Source organism: Melanerpes formicivorus, unplaced genomic scaffold (genome assembly GCF_026170545.1).
Source record: "Melanerpes formicivorus ecotype bairdi unplaced genomic scaffold, bMelFor1.0.p_v2 SCAF_8, whole genome shotgun sequence".
Lineage (NCBI taxonomy): Eukaryota > Metazoa > Chordata > Aves > Piciformes > Picidae > Melanerpes > Melanerpes formicivorus.
Window position 1 is genome coordinate 23,407,182 of NW_027142360.1, and position 21,728 is coordinate 23,428,909.

A 21,728-nucleotide genomic window follows, 5' to 3' on the forward strand; every position below is an offset into this window, starting at 1 on the left:
CACCAGAACAAGCTGTGCCAGGGGAAGTTTAGGCTGGAGGTGAGGAGAAAGTTCTTCCCAGAAAGAGTAATTGGCCATTGGAATGTGCTGCCCAGGGAGGTGGTGGAATCACCGTCCCTAGAGGTGTTCAAAAAAGGATTGGACGTGGCACTTGAAGCCATGATTTAGTTAGTCATAAGGTGTTGGGTGATAGGTTGGACTTGATGATCTCTGTCTTTTCCAACCTTATAGATTCTATGATCTTATTTACCAGCTTGGAAGGCCATTTTCAGATCACACTGCCACAGATTTCTACTTTGGCTGAAGTGGCAGAACAGGCAAACAGTATTTTTACTGCAGAAATCCTCTGTCCCTGAACTACATAAAAGCCTTCTCAAAGTAATTTCAGTAACAGCATCAAGCAAAATGAGACCAATAACACTTGCTTAGTACCTGGAGGGCTGGAGCACCTCTCCTACAAAGACAGGCTGAAAGAATTAGGGCTGTACAGCCTGGACGAGAGAAGGCTCTGGGGAGACCTTTTAGCTGCACTTCATTATCTGAAGGGGACCTACAGGAAGGCTGTGAAGGGACTGTTTAGGAGGGCTTGTAGCACTAGGCCAAGGGGCAATGGTTTTAAACTGGAGCTGGGTAGATTCAGGTTGGACATAAGGCAGAAGTTCTTCACAAGGAGAGTGGTGAAATACTGGAACAGGTTGCTCAGGGACGTGGTTGAGGCTCTCTCCCCAGAGACATTCAAGGTCAGATTTGATGTGGCCTTGGGCAAACCGAAGTAGCTGGAGATGTCCCTGCTCACTGCAGGGAGGCTGGACAAGATGACCTTGGTCCTTTCCAACCCAATGTAAGCTGTAAATCTGTGAACTTTTTTCACACCCATATTACTTGATGGAATTGTGACCAAGCAGAGATTAAGTAAGGTTATTCAGTCCAGTATTTTGCTTCCAGTACTGATGCTGTGCTTCAGTTCTGCTGGTTAAGAAAGGTGGAGAGGAGACGTTCCTTCTCAAAGTGGGAACCTCTGAGCAGTGATTTAACCTCACTGTCTACCATCATGGGGAAAAAAAAAGAGGCAAATCCTTGAGCAGACAGCTTGATGAAACAAATGGAAATAAGGAGCTGCAATACAAAATACTGTAAATATTTTGAGTTTTTGTGGCTTTGTTTTGGGTGCTGGTTTTGGTTTTGTCTTTGGGAGGTGGCTGTGTATTTGTTTCAAAAAAGGGTTATCAGGATTTCCCTATCTTTTACTACTGCTTTTCATTATGCTGTCTCCATCTCTTTTTCATTATGCTGTTTCCACTTCTTATTCAGGTTTGGCAAATGCTAGGTTTAACTTCATGACATTTTCCCCTCAAAATCGTGGTAATGCAAGCTGATGAGTACAAGGCAGTAGATGGCTCACAACATTAACTCCCTCTGCTGGCAGGAAACCTGGTCTGCTGCTGTGAGTAGTTAAAAAGCAGCATCCCCTGTTGGAAATCTACCCTTCTGTTTTCACTCTAAAATCCACAACTATAAAAAGAGTCGGTAGATGGACAAAATCTTGTAGTTATTTAAGTAGTAACATACATTTTATATTAATTAAGAAACAGACAAGAACTCTACTACCTGGAAATTGTCTCCCACTGCTACCTAACCCTCATCAAATTGGTGCACGTGGTACTTTATCATAGTATCATTTAGCAGCAAGTCATTTCCATGGCAATAAATATTGTTTGCAAACAACATTATGACAACCAGAAGTCGAATATCAAAACAAAACTAATCACCAAGTAAACCAATTGTGTCCTAGAGCATCATTTACATGTTATGTATTGCCGACACTAGGTACTTTCCCCATTCTCAATTAAAAACAGTAAGAAAATATTAGGCTTGTGTCACATCCTATGACTTAGGCAGGAGTGAGAAAAACCTGAAATAAACACTGAAAATTTAGCCATGAAGACAGAAAACACTGAAGTTTCTTTCATAAGAAACCCTTAAATAATTTAGTTACTGAAAGAGTGGCCAGACATTGGAAAAGGCTGCCCAGGGAAGTGGCGGAGTTGCCATTTCTGGAGGCATTCAAAAACCAAGTTGATGTGGCACTTCAGGACATGCTTTAGTAGCCATGGAGGTGTTGGGCAGAGGATTGAACCCGATGGTCTTAGAGGTCTTTTCCAACCTTAATGATGAGTGCAATTCATTACCCACAGAATGTTAGGGGTTGGAAGGGACCTCTAGAGATCATCAAGCCAAACCCCCCTGACAAAGCAGGATCACCTAGGGCAGACCACATAAGAGTACATCCTGACAGATTTTGAAAGCCTCCAGAGAAGCAGACTCCACAAGCTCTCTGGGCAGCCTGTTCCAGTGCTCCATCACCCTCACCATAATGAAGTGCCTCCTCATATTGAGGTGGAACCTTTTGTGTTCCAGCTTGTACCCATTATTCCTTGTCCTATCACTGGCACCACCAAAAAGAGCCTGGCACCTTCATCCTGACACCCACCCCTTGGATATTTGTAGACATTGATAAGATCCCCTCTCAGCCTCCTCTTCTCCAGACTAACAGCCCCAGGGCACTCAGGCTCTCCTCATAGGAGAGACATTCAAGTCCCCCAGTCCTTGCAGCTCTTCACTGGACTCTCTCCAGCAGATCCCTGCCTCTCTTGAACTGGGGAGCCCAAAACCAGACATGGTACTCCAGTTGTGGTGTCACCAGGGCAGATTAAAAAAGGGAGAGGAGAAGCTCCCCAGACCACTTAATTCAGTTCTGAATAATGTGTGAAGGAGGGAAGTTTGCAGCAAGCCCTTGAGTTTTTGGTTCTACACAGTTCCAGATATAAAGTGCAAAAGCAAGCAAAGCCCAGCCCATGTCACCTGTGTACATACCTGATGTGAATAGGCTCTGTGGTTCTGGTGCTGTGGGCCAGTCATTTGAAGTCTGTGGAGAGCTGGGGAATGGAGGAAGCCCACTAGGGATGGGGTTAGGGTGTCGAAAGTTGTCAGAGAAGAGTGACTGTGATTCTGTTACAGCCCCTTCAAAAGGAGACCGCGCACTGTGATTAGATGAGCTGATGGGGATGACTGGATTGGGTTTTGTTAAACCAGGCGGTGGTGAAGGTGTGTCACTGTTTGTTATCTACAGGCAAGAGAGGAAGAGCAACAATCAGCACCTAAATGTTTAAATATTCTTCACCAATACAGCTAAAACAAACCTCCTCCAAGCTTTTGGCTGCAGCGAGGTTAGGTAATACGTAGCTCAGTACTGAGTCAAACAAAAATCAGCTTGTTGAAAACCAATTTGAAAATCAGGATAGGCTTCAGGAGGTACTTGCTTCTCCAACTACAAGCTGCATCACGCCCCTCAAGCTCAGTTCTTACTTTCACAGCACTTATCATGAGGTCTTACCTGTTGGGAGCTGTCACCATTTCCTATACTGAGGGAATCTGAAGGTTTGTCGATAGGGCTGCAAAAGTGGGAAAAGAGACAGTGAGACACTCCTGTATTTAATGTAAACAACATCAACAGTCACTTGCACAGAGGTAGAAAAGCCTTGAAACAAGAGACAAAGCAAAATTAATTAGGAGGAATTAAGAAGGCAAAGAGTCCATTTATTTATGAGTCTGGGTTTGGTAATCATAAGCTTTCTGATCACTTGTCATATCCTGGAATACTTCTTCCCACCACTCTCCACTCTGCTTGTTGACTGCCCTGTTAAGGAACAAAAGGTAAGTTTCAAACATAGTAACTCTATACCATTCAAAAAAGGAACAAAAGGTGAGTTCCAAACATCTTCATAGTAACTCTGTGCCATTCAAGAAACCAGGACTCTTGTACTGTGGCAGTATTCTATAGTAGTCAGTTCCATCTGTGCCACTACAGGAGGAAAGCTTGGGAACAGATTTCTTTTCCCAAATACCTAAGTGGCCAGTTCCCATACAAGTCCTAAAAAAATATATCTAGGGAGAGAAGATTAAATTGATTTACTCCTGGTGGTTAATTAAGCTTCCCACCAGTCTTCAAGCTTTAACTAGCAGAAATCAGTTCCAAGGTAAGAAAGCTGAGTTTTGAGATACTGGAAGGGGAAAAGCAGGAAGGCATAACAAACTGGTAAGCCAAGAGAATGAAAAAAGAGAAGATGAAGCTGAAAACCACCTCAGAAAGTTGTTCAGTCAGAATTAACATGACTTGGCTGAAATGGTGCATCTCAGGATTCAAGACTCTGACAGGTCTTCATTCCACTACCTACCGCACTAATGAAATTATGTTAGTCCAAGTTCAGATTAAAATCTCTGCTTTACAACTTCAAGGTACTTTCACTTCTGGGAGGATACACAAGCATTATGCTGCACAGCCTACAACACTTGGTCCTATACAAGCAAGAATATCAATTTCATTAAGAGGCCAGAATGAGATAGAAGTCAAATTACAGACACTATGTGCTAGCACAAGTCAAACACATAGAGAGCAGCTACTGCTACTTGGTGCAGACTTCAGATTCTAGCTGTAACTTGTTTTCAAACACCCCTTGCTGGTGCAAAATGCTGCAGAACCACATATCAAGACCAAAAAAAAATCACGATTGCTTTCCCTGATATTTTTTTCTCCCCATCCCAGAACACCTCGAGTCAAACCCAGCAGAATGAATTCTTCTCTATTCTGAAGAAACTGTGCAAGAGTAATCTGTCAATAAAAAGTACTTTTGTTCAAAACAACACTGAGCAGGTATCTAAAAAAAGATAACTGAAGCTCTAGTATTTATGGCTGTGGAAGGAAAAGAGGAGGAACAGACTTCCCAACAAGCATTACTCCAGTGAAGATTTACAAGTACTTTTGGCTCAGCGGCCAGAGAGCATGAACAGAAGTTCTTCCATTTAAACAAACTGCCTTGGGTTGTTTCTGAACACCTAGAGCATAAAAGTTTGCTGTAGACTCTTCACTAAACAATCATTCTGATGGTAGAGCTGATATTCCAGCCAAAAAAAAGCTGCCAACAAAGTCACAACGGTGCAGTTTTAAAAGCTACACCTATTAATGACAATTGAAGTGCTGAAAGTGTTCATTATACTTCAGCTTGTCTAAGGAGCCTTTAATTGTAAGGCAGGCTTTCAGCCCCCAGGAATGAAGATTATTCATTATCTATTGGCTACAATATTTTCTCCCTTTACTACAATCTTCTGACAAGATAAGGAGGTTGTATGTGATTACTGAGATGCAAGCATAGGCTCTTTGATTACACCTCAAACGAGACTGCTAACGAGCCTAATGACAAGCTACCATTTTCAACAGCCCTCACAACATGAATGTATTGGTTCAATACTGATTTAAAATGATGATCAGCTACCTAATCAGCAATATTGCTTCTTGAAACATTAGGGTTTACCTCATTACTTTCCCATTCAACTTCTGAATGAGACCAACCAAATATTATCATAAAAACCAAACCAGCATGACTACAGACTGCTATTTGAATTGCAAGTGATGCTTATGACAGTAGGGGATACCAGTTCTCATCAATGAGGGCACCAAGAGAAAAAATGTTTAGCAATAAAGAAGTCAATGCAAGCAGATGAATTACTTCCTCTGCACAAAGGAAGCTCCAGCTGAATCTGCTGCTCTGCTGTTCCCATTACAGAGTGATAATTAGGGAACCCTTCCTTGTTGCACTCATGTTTCTGGAACACACCATTATAAAGAGGTGACAGTTAATCAGCCCTAACATTTAGCTTCCTTCTGTTGAAGCTTTTCCAAGTGACAAGCCTTCTGATGTATGACAACTAGTGTCTGACTTTTGTGGAAGCTTCTGTATAGAAGTGAAGGGCTCAGCTCTGGCTGGGACCACACAGCTCCTAAACCTGCCAGATCCCCCCTCAGCAGCCCTGCTCCCAAACCTGCCAGATCCCCCTCAGCCACTGAGCTCTCCTCAGCCCTTACAGGGCTCCATCACTTACTAACTTCATGTTAGGGGTTCTCCTGCACAATCTGCCAATTGGTCTTCATGACACAGGTTAGGCTAAACCCAGCTTTTTGTGACCTGATTGAGAATTTGAACCCAGCTCTCCAACCAGAGAGAGAGACTGGAGAATTGCTCCCTCCACACCAATCAGTGAGAGAGAAAGGAAGCTCTCGGCAGTATAAAATCAGCACAATTACCCAAAATGTGAGTCTGCACCATCTGGAGTGATGTGCTCTGGGTCTGTACCATTGTCTAATACAGGAGGCTTTTTCCTGTGTTCCACTGTTAAACTGTTGGCTGATTTACTTGAACTCTGTAATGATGGCCAGGCATCTTTGTTACTACTGTTGGGTCTGAAACAAGGCAGGAGGAAGGCAAAAATCAAAAGAAAGAAAAAAAGGGGGGAAGAAAGGAGTTCAGGTTACAAAGAAAGTGTTTTTAAAACCTGTATGCAGAGGGGAAATGAATCCTTGCTCCGGACAACCTGTAAGAATAGATTTGTCTGGATGCTATTTGTCAGATTTGGATTTGAGGAGGAAGTTCTTCACCATGAGAGTGGTGAAGCCCTGGAATGGGTTGTCCAGGGAGGTGGTTGAAGCCCTGACCCTGGAGGTGTTTAAGCCCAGGCTGGATGCGGCTCTGGCCAGGCTGATCTAGTGTGGGGTGTCCCTGCCCATGGCAGGGGGGTTGGAACTGGATTATCCTTGTGGTCCCTTCCAACCCTGACTGATTCTACTATGATACTATGATTTTCAATGGTGATGACTTTGCGGGGGGAAAAGTGAAGGGAATTCCATTTTCCTCACTGAATAGATAGCTGCTCTGTCAATGCTGAATTCCAAACTTGTCCATTTGGGGGAGAGGCAAAAAAAAGCAACCAAACCACTCAGAAAAAACCCAAAACACCAAAGCCAACCAACCAATGAACTACCCCAACCCCACAATCAACAGGCTCAAGTATCCAGACTTACATACCCCTCATTTAGAATTATGTGCTTCATCCCATGAGTTCTGCAAATCATGACATTAAAAGAAATGATAGTCCAGGCCCTATCAAGACTTGCCTCAACAGATGAGGTTTCAGACCTACCCAAGCATCCACAGCTTTACTGACAGACAATGAGAACATAGAATCAATAAGGTTGGAAAAGACCTCAAAGATCATCAAGTCCAACCTTGTGACTAACTAATAAACCATGGCTTCAAGTGCTACATCCAATCCCCTCTTGAACACCTCCAGGGATGGGGACTCCAGCCCCTCCCTGGACAGCACATCCCAATGGCCAATTACTCTTTCTGGGAAGAACTTTCTCCTCACCTCCAGTCTAAACTTCCCCTGGAGCAGCTTGAGACTGGGTCCTCTTGTGCTGGTTGCCTGGGAGAAGAGGCCAACCCCCTCCTGGCTATGACCTCCCTTCAGGGAGTTGTAGAAAGCAATAAGGTCTCCCCTGAGTCTCCTCTTCTCCAGGCTAAGCAACCCCAGCTCCCTCAGCCTCTCCTCACAGGGCTGTGCTCAAGGCCTCTCCCCAGCCTCATTGCCCTTCTCTGGACACATTCAAGAGTCTCAATATCCTTCTTAAATTGAGGGGCCCAGAACCGGACACAGTACTCAAGGTGTGGCCTAACCAGTGCTGAGTACAGAGGCAGAATGACTTCCCTGCTCCTGCTGGCCACACTGTTCCTGATGCAGGCTAGGATGAGTCAGATCAGCATACTGTTCAACTTACTGCTCTTTTCATTTCTAGGTTCAAGTCATTATTACTTTTCTTTCATAAATTAACATTAAATTTCATTTCACAGTGCACATTAGATCTGAAGGAAGCTCCAGAGAGCACTCAGAGCCCAAGGTTTTGTTGAAAACAGTTACATCTTATACAAATGGAAACAAGGTGGAATATCATCTACAAATTGAATATGATCACATACATTGGCAGGTGCTAAACCTACAATCTGACTATGGAGCCTCTGCCTTTTATGTTCTCCAGTTAATGTAACTGTAGCTTTTAATTTGCTTCCATTAGGTATATTTGGTTTAGTGTCCAAGTGTTGCCAGCAGAAGGAATAAGCTTTAAAATATTCTTCCTGATGATGTCCTTCATGAATAAGTTTTTATTATATGGTCCAACATTCACTCTACATCTCCAGATCAATTTAAGTCCCCAGGCAAAATCTGGAGTCTCTTATAGCTCCTTACAGCAACACAAGTGCTTCCTACTCCTGTTCAGATCAAATTGGTATAGCTACCCCCTTCAATCTCAATACTGCAAGATTTCCTTTCCTACCTATCTTTTCTCATACACCTATATATTGTGCACCCCTGATGTGCAGATCTCATCTTGGCTTTGTACACATGGGAAGTCAGTCAGAGACAGTGAGCTGATCAGATCTTGAACATCAAAGAATGAAGTCATCTGCAGTAGCTCAATGTCACTCACCATTTTCAACCTTACAAAAATAAGCTCTAATCTTTATATAATGAGATTTTCAATCCATTAACAGATTTAAATACCAAAAAATTATGTCTGCTGCAGTGCAAAGCCATCTCTATACTAATATTAACTTCAAAATATTACTTAAAAGCCAGTTCTGCATCCAAGGAGAAAGGTAAAGAGAGAGAGAGACTGGTTTATGTTTTGGGGTGGGTTTTTTTTGTGCATGAAGAGGTTAAGTTCAAAGCTGCATGATTCTGAAGGGCTGCTCCCTAAAGACCAGCAAGTGCTTAACGAGTCTTTCCACTTCTCACATAAGAAAACGTTCATTCCAGTTCTCTAGAAAAAGGTCAGCAGAGAGGAGGGCTTCACACCTGCTTTGTATGTGGAATACACCTCTAATTGTATGAGAAAGCAGTCACCAATGACTATCAAGTGACAAATCAAGAGATGATTGCCTTCAGCAGCAAGGAAAAAGCTGCTTTTTCAGCAGCACAAATTAGAGCACAACTGTGAAAAAGCAATTATGCACATCTTAAGAAACCATTCTCTACTACTGGATATTTGTAACTAAACATCTATTTAGAAAGGAACTTCTGTGGCAGAGAGCAACTGAAATCCTGCCCCCCAGAAACACAAGAACCATCACAAAATTGCTGGAGGCTCTGACAAACCGCCAGAAATGTTAATATTCTATCAATGAATCAGACAAAACCAACAACCTGACTGGGTAGCAAGCTGTGAAGAACACCACTGCACATTCACTAGCATAACAAGCTACATTTTGTCCTGATGAGACAGAACTTGAAGGAAAAAAAACCCCAAACGTTTCCAAATCCCAGCTGCAGGATGAAATTCACTTTGCAGCCCCAAAAGTGATGCCTAGCTGTTAGCAAAGAACTGAGTCTGTGTTGGGAGGATGCTGTTCATCTGACAAGAGACCTTTTAACTCCAGACCATTTGTTGCCTTTAAGAGGAACATGACATTCTTTCCACAAGTGCCACCACAGACTGGTTAAGCTCAAAGTTATAAATGCTTTCTGAAAGCTAAAAGTTTGCTGCAGTTTCACATAGAGCTTCTCTCCTCACTGGTATCATTTCTTTTGCTGGGATTGAATCAGGTTTTAATTTAAGATTAGCTCAGACTTAGAACACTAAATAATCAATACCCAAATGCAGGAAGCTGCATGTCTGCTTTACTCAATGCATTCTACCTTCCAAGCCAATACTGAACCAGTGCCCAAGAAATAGCATATGGCACAGTCCTTAAGAAAGCCTCCAGCTAGAGGTCCTGACCATTTGGCAGTCAAACTTCCTCCAGAAGTTTAAGACAATAATCCCAGTACATCAGCTGAGATGCCAGTGCTCAGAATAATATTTGGCTTGTCCAAGCTCCACTGGCAATATTTTAGATGCAGGACCCACTTTCTTGCTTAATCTGCTGTGCAGTGATGCTGCCAGTGGCAATCACCTGAGAAACTCATGAGGCACACCCTGATTACAAAGCATAGAGATATGCAAGATATGCAATGCAACTTCTACATCCCATCCTGGCCATTTCATGATGAAAATACTACAAAAGGGAGTGGAAGAAGTTGTTAGCAGTTTCTTCATTTCTTTGTCTTACATAAGACATTTGAGAGGATAATTCATTTAAAGACTGATGACCCCCAGGCTTTCATTTCTCTCTGTATGACTGTAAGGATAGAAATCTTTTCCTAACTCCATGAGCTTCAACAGAGTATTACTTTAACAAGCAGTAAGATGTGGTAACTGCAATTACAACATACTGGGGGGAAAAAGAAGAGCAGCAAGAAATCTTTCATTCATATTTTGTGAATTCTTACATAGAAGAACCTGATTTTACTTTCAATTTCCAAGGTCCTTACACCTAATGTAAGAAGTGCTCTATAAAGAATGATGCAGAAATCCAACCACAATTAATCCCAAACCACAATTAGAAGCACATATCAAGACTACATGGTGTCTCAGCTGTGACAGACTGCATTCATGACACCATACCAAGAAAGCTGACACCTGGTCTTTAGTAATTGTTATGTGTTTAGGTAAACATAAAATACAAAGTCTTCCTTCAGCACAAGAACACCTTGCTCTGAACTTGTGATCCAAAGGCACAGAGCAGAAAACCATGTTTTAACTAAATAAGACTCATACTCACTTTGTAGTAGAACTAGGATGTAAAAACCCAACCACAATTAATTCCCAAACCACAATTAAAATCAAGATATCAAGACTATATGGCGTCTCAGCTGTGACAGACTGTATTCATGACAGCATACCAAGAAAGCTGACACCTGGTCTTCAGTAACAGTTATGTGTTCAGGCAAATATAAAACACAAAGTCTACTTTCAGCATAAGAATACCCTCCTCTGAACTTGTGATCCAAAGGCACACAGCAGAAAACCATTTTTTAGCTAAAGACTGACACTCACTGTGTAGTGGAACAAAGTGGTGCCAACACCTTTGTGTGGAGAAAACCAGTATCAAAGTTTATCATCAAATAGTCCCTGGAAAGAGAAGGCAACTGAAGGTTGCAACTGGAACAAAGATTTCTTTGGGAATAACCAGAAGGCAAGCATGGCCAAGCAGGGCAGCATCAGTACTTATGCATCATACCTCTGCAGTGCTGTTACTTTGTTCTTGTTCTTGTCAACTGTACCCGTAGATAACTGGAGAAAGTTGGGGTTTAGTTTGTACAATTCTTGCAGTAGTTTCTGTTCATATTCCTGGTGCTTACCCGCCTAAGGAGAGAAACTCACCATGAACACATGTTGGGTTAAACAGACATCTTCAGAGGTTACAAAAATTAGTATTGATATGTAAATGTATGTATGCACATCCCAAAGCTTGGCAATTGAGCTCTAACAACTTAACAAGAATTACACAATCAGTAAGGTTGGAAAAGACCTCAGAGATCATCAAGTCCAACCTACCACCCAACACCTCATGACTGGCTAAACCATGGCTCCAAGTGCCACGTCCAATCCCTTTTTGAACACCTCCAGGGATGGGGACTCCACCACCTCCCTGGGCAGCACATTCCAATGGCCAGTTACTCTTTCTGGGAAGAACTTTCTCCTCACCTCCAGCCTAAACCTACTCTGATACAGCTTGAGTCTGTGTCCCCTTGTTCTGGTGCTGGCTGCCTGGTAGAGGAGACCAACCCCCACCTGGCTACAACCTCCCTTCAGGGAGTTGTAGACAGCAATAAGGTCTCCCCCGAGCCTCCTCTCCTCCAGGCTAAACAACCCCAACTCCCTCAGCCTCTCCTCATAGGGCTGTGCTCAAGACCTCTCCCCCAGCCTCTTTGTCCTTCTCTGGACACGCTCAAGGTCACCTCTGACTGAAATTCAAAACAGTTCTTCCCTATCTCAGCACAGTCAACATCTCAATGTAAAGCTTGCCTGGAATTCGCTTGGATGCGTTTGCCATGGTGCATTTCTGCTTGAGACCATAATAAGAGTGCACAGAGGTCCCATTTCCCCTGCTGCCCAGCCATTAAACTTACCTGCATTTCTTCTTTTGTAAAACTGGCTGCTTCATCCCCCAGCTCGTGTAGATACATGCAGTCTGGCTTTGGACACTGCATATTTTTTAGAAAATAACTGCAGTATTTTGTTGTACCTAATGATGCCTGAAGAGGGGAAAAAAATAATTAAGAATCATTACTTAAGTACTGGAAGTTAAGAAGCCTTTAGAATAGAATAAACCAGGTTGGAAGAGACCTTCTGAGATCATGGTGTCCAACCTATCACCCAACACCATCTACTCAACTACACCTTGGCACCAAGCATCCCAACAAATCTCCTCCTAAACACCTCCAGGGATGGTGATTCCACCACCTCCCTGGGCAGCACATTCCAATAGCAAATCACTCTTTCTATGAAGAATTTCCTCCTAACATCCAGCCTAAACCTGCCCTGGTGCAGCTTGAGATTGTGTCCTCTTGTTCTGATGCTGGTTGCCTAGGAGAAGAGACCAGCCCCCAGTTGGCTACAACCTCCCTTCAGGTAGTTGTAGACAGCAATAAGGTCTCCCCTGAGCCTCCTCTTCTCCAGGCTAAGCAAGCCCAGCAGTATAAGAAAACAGAAAAGTTCCTCCTCAAGATTTGGAGTTCAACCATGATGCTTTTTTTCCTAATGCAGATGGACTGTAAGTAACCTATATACATGAGAGTTGCATAACTGGGCTGTACTTCTATTTTCACCCAAAAGTGTTTTCAAATTTAAATAAAGCTTTAAAGAAAGACCAAAGGAAGAACCACAGTAAATATTTGCATTCATAATCATAAGAAGCCCAAAAAGCAGCCATGAGTTTGTATTACATGAAACTAGTCCATGTTTTGTAGCAGGGTCAGGAAATTAGTATTAACCAGGTGATTTCCTATAAGCACCAATTTGGCCAAGGCAGCTTCAATACCTGTTTACAAAGATACCAGAAGGGAAAACTTGGATTTCCCAAGGTGCTTTTAGGAGGTGTGGTGTTTAGACTACAGAAATGCTCTGTAAAAGCAAATCATCAGATTTTCACACTGTACTATAAAGATGTACAGCAAAAAAAGCCACTGTGGGAAGTGGGAGGTGGTGTATCTCTTGCTTTATCTCTAACTTTTAAGAAGTTAGCTGCTCACTCCTTAAAGAACTACCTGCTGGAAGCTCACTGAACTTCAGTTCACAGATTGCATGGGAATGGAAGGCACCCTCAAAGGTCATCTTCTCCAACATCCTCCAGCACCTCGCTAGGCCATGAGCAGGGACATCTCTGACTAGAGATCAGGCTGCCCAGAGCCATATCGAGTCTCATCTTGAATGCCTCCAGGGATGGGGCCTCAACCACATCCCTGGGCAACCCGTTCCAGTATTTCACTACTCTCATTGTAGAGCTTCCTCCTAATGTCCAATCTAAATCTACCCTCCTCCAGTTTAAAACTGTTGCCCCTCATCCTATCACTACAAGCCCTTCTAACAGTCCCCCTCCAGCCTTCCTGTCAGGTCCCCTTCACATACTGAAATGCAGCTATAAGGTCTCTCTGGAGCCTTCTGTTCTCCAGGCTTAAACAGCCTGTCTTCAATGGAAAGCTGCTCCAGCCCCCTTGGTGACCTCCTCTGGACCCACTCCAGCTGGTCTATGTCCTTCTCATGTCAGAGGCCCCAGAGTTATGACTGACACTTAAGAAAACAGCTCCAAACCCAGTAGCCAATCAAGTGGACACTTTTGTTCATCAACAGCAGTAGATCCATGCAAATGGAATGTGGTATTATGCACAGATATTCATGTCCCAGCATGCATATAGAACCATGTAAAAACATTACCACCTTAAGTGTTCTGCCGTCTACCACCACGTTATTGACACACTGTATGGCTCTGAGAGCATCTTCTGACCGAATGTAGGTTACATATGCACTGGCACTTGGACCCTAGAAAGAAAATACAGCACATGTATATATTTTTTTTTAACTCCTCCTAGACAGAGCTGAACATAAAGTTGCTCTTTTAGCGGCTCACTTCATCAAGGTGAACACACACACCTGACAAACCCAGCAGAACTGATGAGAATTTAGATGTGAGACACAAAGCACGGAGAAAAGAGGAAAGGCATCAATATGGTGCTCCTAAAAATACTTAAAGGTGTTTTATCCCTGAAATGCAGATTAGTGAATAAATGACACACTGCTGCTTCACTGGGGTCCTTGTCCTGTCTCCTAGTTTTCAGTCATAGAATGGTAGGGGTTGGAAAGAAAATTGGAGATCATTAAATCCAATCCCCCTGCCCAAGGAGGATCACCAAGAGCAGGTCATACAGGAATGCATCCAGATGGGTCTCAAAAGTCTTTAGAAAAGGAGATCCCATAACCTCTCTGTTCCAGTGCTCTGGCATCCTCACAGGAAACAGGTATTTCCTCATGGAGAGGTGGAACTGTGTTCCAGTTTGTATTTGTTGCCCCTTCTCCCATAGCAGGACACCACGCAACAGAGACTGGCACCTTCTTCTTGACATCCACTCATCAAGTATTTATAAACATTAGGAAGATCTCCTCACATTATCACTAAGGTTGGAAGAGACCTCAAAGATCATTGAATCCAACCTGTCACCACAGACCTCATGACTAGACCATGGCACCAAGTGCCATGTCCAATCCCCTCTTGAACACCTCCAGGGATGGTGACTCCACCACCTCAGTCTTCTCTTTTTCAAACTAAACAGCCTCAGGTCTCTCACCCTTTCCTCATAAGACAGATGTTCCAGTTCCTTGATCATCCTGCACCCCTTGTAGCTTTCTACTTTGCATCCTGCATCCACTTTGAGAGTCTGGCTGGACAATGTCTCAGTAAAATAACAGTAACCTGATTTTTGCAAGGCTGTATCTTCACCCCACCCTCCCAGTTTACTACTTTAATCTATTCCTTAATAAAACACACACACAGAGCAAGGAGCCCCAGATTCATTCTGCACATGTATTTTCTCTAAAGGACCAAAAATGAACACCCTAAGGACCTGTGACTTACCTGTGAGCCTGCATATGATGTGCTGTTATTAATGACAACTTTATGTATTTTACCAAACTTCCCAAAGTATTCTGGTCGTTTCAAAACCTGTCAGGAAAATAAAGGTCAAGTGTTAAGACTGGAAAGTTAATTCCTACAGGGCTGTCTCTTACTCCTTTGGGTAACTGTGCAGCTACAGCCTTCAACTAATAAAAAGCAGTTCTCTTCTACAAAGAGGAGAGCATGGAGATGTAGATTTGTTTTCCAGCATAAAACAGTTACTTGCAACACAGAGGACATTGCCACTGCAGTAAAGAACTCCAGTGAGAAACAGCCCACATTTTATGCTGTATTTTTTCCATCTTTCTTTCAACACTGAAAGTTTTTTACAGTTGCTCTTCCCCAGTCTTTTCCTGAGTTCTCAACAACAGCCACTTCCATGAGTTTTCTCCAAACAGCTTAGCCTGGTTAGGTGAATTTAACTTGGCACAGTAATTGTGAAGACATCCACCTTAACCTGGGGTTCATTACCTCCATATTCCAATTCAAGGTACTTTTACTCATTAGCACTAATACTATCAGTCCCTTGCAGCTGACTGTTGATAGATGCAAGCAAAATATTTTCAACACAGTTTCTTTCTCATGATGCAGAGTAGCAGCCCAACTCTTTCTTGGCTCTTCTGCTTACTAATTTGTTTCCCCTCATCAACCAATACCCTTATGCTCCTTCCCAGTTAAGCTTCAAAGTGGTGCCTTCTTCCTTCCATCCCTACAGGTATCTGCTCAACCGAGCTTCCATCTTAGAACTGCTAGTGTATGACACAGCTTTATCAGTGTTTACTTCTTTCTTCCATCCCTACAGGTATCTGCTCAACCAACCTTCCATCTTAGAACTGCTAGTGTATGACACAGCTTTGTAGCGCTATCAGATTCAGACTAGGAAACTCAGTACCTAAAAAAAGCCTTAAGCTTATTTTTAGCTAAGGAGAAGCAGCCATTTTTAAAACAAACACAAAGCACAGCTTCCTCAACAACAAAAGAGAGAGCATCTGTACTCCCCAAAGCAAAGACAAACACTTCTTGAGGTTGTTTCAGAGGAGGAAGCTGAGTAGGTTCCTTTAAGAAGGTTCCTCAGCGGCAAAGCTTCTCAACGCTGCTTCAGTTTGCACCCTGACAGACAAAGGGTGAGCACAAGGGTACTGCAATGGTTCCTTAACATACACAAGGGTATTTTCCAATGGTTCCTTGGCAGCAAGATAAGAGCAAGATCTGCAAGCGTGAACTGCTCACCTCTGGATCTGCTAGGCGCTGAGATAGCCCTACCACGAAGACAAGGTTCTTCTGTACAACCCGTACGCTGGCCAAGTGTTTGCGGTTCTCTGATATTTTCTGTTTCCTCTCATTTTGTTTCTGTTTCTTTTCATTTTTTATCCTTTGCAGCTCTTCCTGGGAGAGTGGCTTGTACACTGCTGGATCTTCTGGATATGGCTAAATAGAATAAATATCATGAACAACAGCTCAGGAGAGAAACACCACATTTGAAAAGCACCACTCCCAATGTTTTAACACACATTTCTTCCTGCTCTTACACTGCCCTGATTGTTGTGGCCAGCCACATCACAGAAGGGCCTTACTTGGTCCTTTGGGAAAGGTGAGCATCTGCATATTTTCATTACACACTCCTATTTATAGACATAATACTGATTCTGGGGTAATTCTAACCCAACTGCTTAGTCAGCTAGGAAACACTACAACACGACAGCCAAGACATCCAGTGAAGATTTCATTTATGTAACTGAGTAAGCAGGGTGAAAGCATGTCCTGCATCTTCACTCTGTATCTAGTTTTTCAATGAAGGTTTGGATATTTAGGTGTACAAAAACAAAAAAGAAGGAAAGAAGTGAAGACTACAGGGTAAGAAATCAAAATACAAATGTAATTTCAGTGGCCCACCAAGTTGAAGACAGTAACACCAATCCTCAGCTCAATATTTACATGGTTAACTTCTCCTAGTGAAGAGAGAGATTTCCACTGTTTCACACTGATTTAATAGTGTTCTTGCCATGTTTGTGTACCAGGCATTGTCTTCTCTGGGTAGAAGTTCAGTTTTAACTTAAACATTAGCATGTACAGAAAACTCCTCAGACATTACGCTGGAGAGATTTTAATCTCCCAAGTACCTAGCAGAAGCACAAGTGTCCCAGGAGCCAGCTAGAAAGACTGCTCTATTCATGCAGAGCATTGCTATAGAGACACTATTTTAGCCTGGTCTTGCAGACTACACTGTGCTGTCCTCTGCCCCAGATAACTCCTCAAAGCAGTCCCATGCTCCTTACCTGTCCCAGTTTCCTCAGACTAGTCAATTAGATTTCACACTTCTTATACAAAGCAATGCTGAGCACAGAAGCAAGTACACAAAAATACTTCTCTCAACCAAAAAGAAGTGCTTTTGAACACAGAGATGAAGTAAAACATGAGAAGCACACAGGAGATGTGCATTTAAAAGAAGTTAAGCTCACCAATACATTGAACTAAGTTCTTTGCTTGTATCACTGTAGCACAAGCTTTCAGTGTACAACTCCAACAAAAATCAGTTTAACTTTTTCCTGACTGGCAGAACACAGCACCAATTCTCAGGACTAAAAGACCTGAGGAAAACCTACAACAGCACAGGAAGATAAGGCTTAAAGCATATATTCCTTATACTGTCATGATACTACTGAAAGAGCCACCAAGATGATAATCTGAGTACATCCCCAAACAAAACCAGATCCATTGTACAGTTTAAAGAGTTTAGCATCATTATCTTTAGTTTAACAGCATTTAGTTCAGCATCATTAAGTTTAGCATCATTATGCTATACAGGAGACACCTTCTGAAAACATGCTGCAGTTGACTTCAGTGGAGGGCATCTCATGGTTAAACATCAAGTCCTCTGGAACTTGTACTTAGTATCACACAGGAATTCAAACTTGTAAGACACTTTAGCAGCAGGCAAAGGTAGCCAAGTCAGTCCTCAACATGAAAACACAATAAGGATGTGAAAAGCTATATTATTCACAAGTAACACTAAAGATCTTATGCAGATTTCACACTGTTTACCTTGACTTTTAACACAAGGACAGGAGGACTTTAGAGCTGCAGAATAATTCTGCAAGGCATCTGCCTTATTTAAAAAGCTTCTCTAAGTCTGTGTTAATCAGTCACACAGAAAAGATACTCTTTAGGTCTGGGGAAGAAAAAAAGCTTCTCAAAGGGAGAGTAGAATTCAGTTATCACAGCTGATTTTAGGTATGGGAAGAAAACAAGGGCACCAGTACAAAACAGATACAGTTCCAAAAATGAGATGGCTTGCCCTGCATCAAGTGATGTGGTACCACAACAATCCATCCTTTCACACATGAATTCCTTCTCCACATCACATACTACACAAGGCAAGGCTTGGAAGCCTGCTGTGCTTTGATACAACACAAGTAGTGAATTAATGGTTCTCAACAGGACCAGGAAGACTCCAGAAGGACTCAGGAAATTACAGTGAATGGTACCAAAGTTCATCAGCTTGCCAAATATAGCCACCTTCAGAGCCTATTCTCAAATGAGAAGCAAGTCAGACAGTATCTTCCTTCTCTGTACAGCTACTTCCTACTGGAGATCCTGAACATAGGTCAGGAGACAGGGTAGCTCAAGCATAACCCTGAGCAGAACTCTTGTCCACAGTAAAACCAGCAGTTTGTATTTGTACAGAACAGCACAAGAAATGCTGGGAAGCATGAAACTGAAGGCAGCATCATAATCAGGGAAGAGAAATATCTTCATCTCCACCTACTAGAAGCACAAGGCTGACTGAGTAAGGATTTCAATCATACAGAAGCAGCAGCAGTTGATTTGCCACCATGAAAAAGAGCTCTCTAAGAAGTGAGCTCACTAAAGTTCTCCCTGAATACTGTTGTGCTGTATTCCACAGGAAATTTAAGAGTGATAAACATGCATAGTAAGAAGAATATGAGTAATTAGATATCCTAACTTGCAGGACCTGTAAATGACTCTGCACACACCTCTTGAACCCCAAGAATAAACCAGAAACCCAATCCCAAGAAGTGATGGATGATTTTCCTATCTATGTATGTGTGACATGATGACAGATAAGAGAGATCATATGTTTAAGGAGAGAGAAAGGCAAATAAGCACTGCACCAGGATTTCATCAGAAGCTAATTCAAATTGAAAAGCTAGCCTTAGAAAGGCTGTTCCTTTCATATCAGGCCATAAAACAAGTCTACAAATAGAAAAATTCATTATTTAGACTTCAGAGTGATTGCTTCCCACAGGGTTGAAGTGGAGGAACTCAAATGATAGTTCAACTACAGATAGAATGCATGCATCAAAGGGTGGGGTAACACAGGCCTGAAAGACAGGGAAGGTGGATTGACTGCTGGTGAGTCTCCAAGTACCACTTCCTCTACTCCTATTATGCAGGGTTGGACAGGTGAAGGACCACAATTAGCAGCAGCTCTCAGGTCTTGCAACAGATGGAGTGGCAATGCTACTGAAATGAACTATGTCCACATTATTCTTACTATGACAAGATGCAGAAGGTATTTGTTTAACCTACTGTCACCAATTCCTCAGCTGGTAGAGGATTTGAGATCCAAGCAAAGTAGCTAGACCAAGTGTTACCAGCATTCACATATTTTCAGATGCAAGCCATGGAGACATGTTAACACCACCCATTCACTAAGTTTAGCTGACACCCTCCACTGAAGTTACACAAATCATCTTCAGCAAAAAGCATGGAAGGCACCTGAACAAGATGTGCCAACAAGAATGACTAGATAGTCTTTATGCTATCTGCAAGTTGCTCACAGTCCTACAAGAACTTCACCAAAAGCTCAAACGTCTCGTCTGTTGCCTCGTTCCTTTAACCAGCCATGGCCCCTGATGAATTCTCAGTCTTCCTGACTAAGCATGTCTTGCCATTTAAGTTTTGTTTTCCTTCAGACTTTTTCCCCTAGAGTTTCCCAACTGTTGAAAGCTGAGCTGGGATCTCTCAAGCACTTGGCTTTTGTCATTCCCAGATGGGTCACCTTCCTTCCACACAATGGATGCACCAACACTTCCCAGTCGTTGCCTTGCTACCGAATAAGGTTCTGAAAAGAGAAATACAGATCAGATCAGTAAGGTTCATGCACAGTACACATCACAGTACTTACCAAGAATAAAGACAAACCATTTCATATATATTTACAAACATCAATTATTGCTCCAAACTACCCAGCTGTGGGATTACAAGGACCAGAGGACACAACTGATTTTTGGAAACTGCATCAGATCAGGACTTCCTTTTACACAGAAGCAGAATCAAGAGAAACATGGACAAACCCATGCTTAAACATGTTAGTTTCTTGGGCATAAACATAGCACTTCACTACTTCCCTCTTTCTAACACAAGGTGCTAGAGGGAATATAACTTAAAAGTCAAGGAAGTGAAGGAGGCAAAGCCATATCACAAGAACAGCTATTACAACATGAAGGAGCTTGGGGGTTTTTTATTGCTAGATTTCACAACTGCAACAACTGACCCTAAGGTCTGACAGGGCTGTGCTCTATTAAAGCAACCCAAGCCACTGAAGTGGTGCATATTATTCATATGGCAAACAGTACCTAGGCTGATGCATTTTAAAGCAAAGGAACATAATTGCTGCAAAGACCAAAAAAAATCATTGGCTTAATAACCAGAACCAGGGAGTCTGAGCTGCAAACCACCTTTGGGCTGTCTCTTTTGAGGACAGCATATTTGCATTCTAATCTGTCTAGGTAGCAGCTATTTCACTCAGTTAAGAAACCAACTGACTGGAAAAAAACCAACACAAACAGGAAGGCTTGCTTAGCATCTTACAATTGCCTACACCTACAGTTCTGAAGGGCATCAGGAACTCAAAGCAGGTCTGTTCTTCAAGGAAGCACTTTTTGTAGCCTATGAATTGAACAGAAAATTTTGGGAGTCTACTTCAGAGGAGTCAGAGGAAGTTTAGAAAGCTTATATTTAGACTACCAAGCACTAGTTTCCAACCAGTGTTCAAGGTGAATTCATACTAGCACCTTACTTCCATAAATCAAAACAAAGCAAATGCTTATCTATTACTGACACTAACAGGAGAAAAGTGACACTAACTCACAATTGATTGTTCTCCCAGGCAGCCAGCACCAGAACAAGAGGACACAGTCCCAGGCTGTGCCAGGGGAGGTTTTGGCTGGCTATTAGGAAGAAGTTCTTCAGAAAAAGAGAGATTGGCCATTGGAATGTGCTGCCCAGGGAGGTGGAGGAGTCACCATCACTGGAGGTGTTTAGGAAGAGACTGGGTGGGGTGCTTGGTGCCATGGTTTAGTTGAGTAGACAGTGCTGGATGATAGGTTGGACTTGATCTCAAAGGTCTGTTCCAACCTGGTTAATTCTATTCTAAACACATCCTGCACATACAAGTGTTAAGCTACATAACAGATCAAACATCTGGAACTACTTTTTCCTTGGTAGTGAAAAAAGGGTAAGCTAACATCTTTTTAGTTTGATTAGAGAAGCTTGGGAAAAGAATGGTATTTATGCAATGCCCATTTAAGATCTGTCAAACTAACAGCAAGAATGCCACCATAGCCAAAGTATTGTACCACTCTTCTTCAAAGACTCCCTCACACCTTTCAACCAAAATCCCTGGACAGGGAACTCCTTTACTGTCACCCTCCACAGAGTAGTGGTCAAACCCACTGGAGAACTCTCAATGCATTCAATATCATTGGCACAAAAAGCAGCTTTCTACTAGGTAATTACACATAACACACACAGCCTTGCTTTAAG

General features: G+C 42.5%; 1 protein-coding gene across 2 annotated transcripts in view; it reads right to left on the reverse strand.

Annotated features, from left to right (window-relative positions):
• The window catches only part of CNOT4 (CCR4-NOT transcription complex subunit 4), an 81,054-nt gene that overhangs the window by 20,397 nt on the left and 38,929 nt on the right, over positions 1-21,728 (reverse strand). For both annotated transcript variants that reach the window (XM_068142724.1, XM_068142723.1), the window contains exons 3-9: positions 16,170-16,367; positions 14,901-14,987; positions 13,709-13,810; positions 11,902-12,027; positions 11,010-11,134; positions 3,395-3,452; positions 2,875-3,124 (exon numbers count right to left, since the gene is read on the reverse strand). In XM_068142724.1, the coding sequence (XP_067998825.1) occupies positions 2,875-3,124; positions 3,395-3,452; positions 11,010-11,134; positions 11,902-12,027; positions 13,709-13,810; positions 14,901-14,987; positions 16,170-16,367 (946 nt within the window). The remainder of the gene's footprint in view (positions 1-2,874; positions 3,125-3,394; positions 3,453-11,009; positions 11,135-11,901; positions 12,028-13,708; positions 13,811-14,900; positions 14,988-16,169; positions 16,368-21,728) is intronic.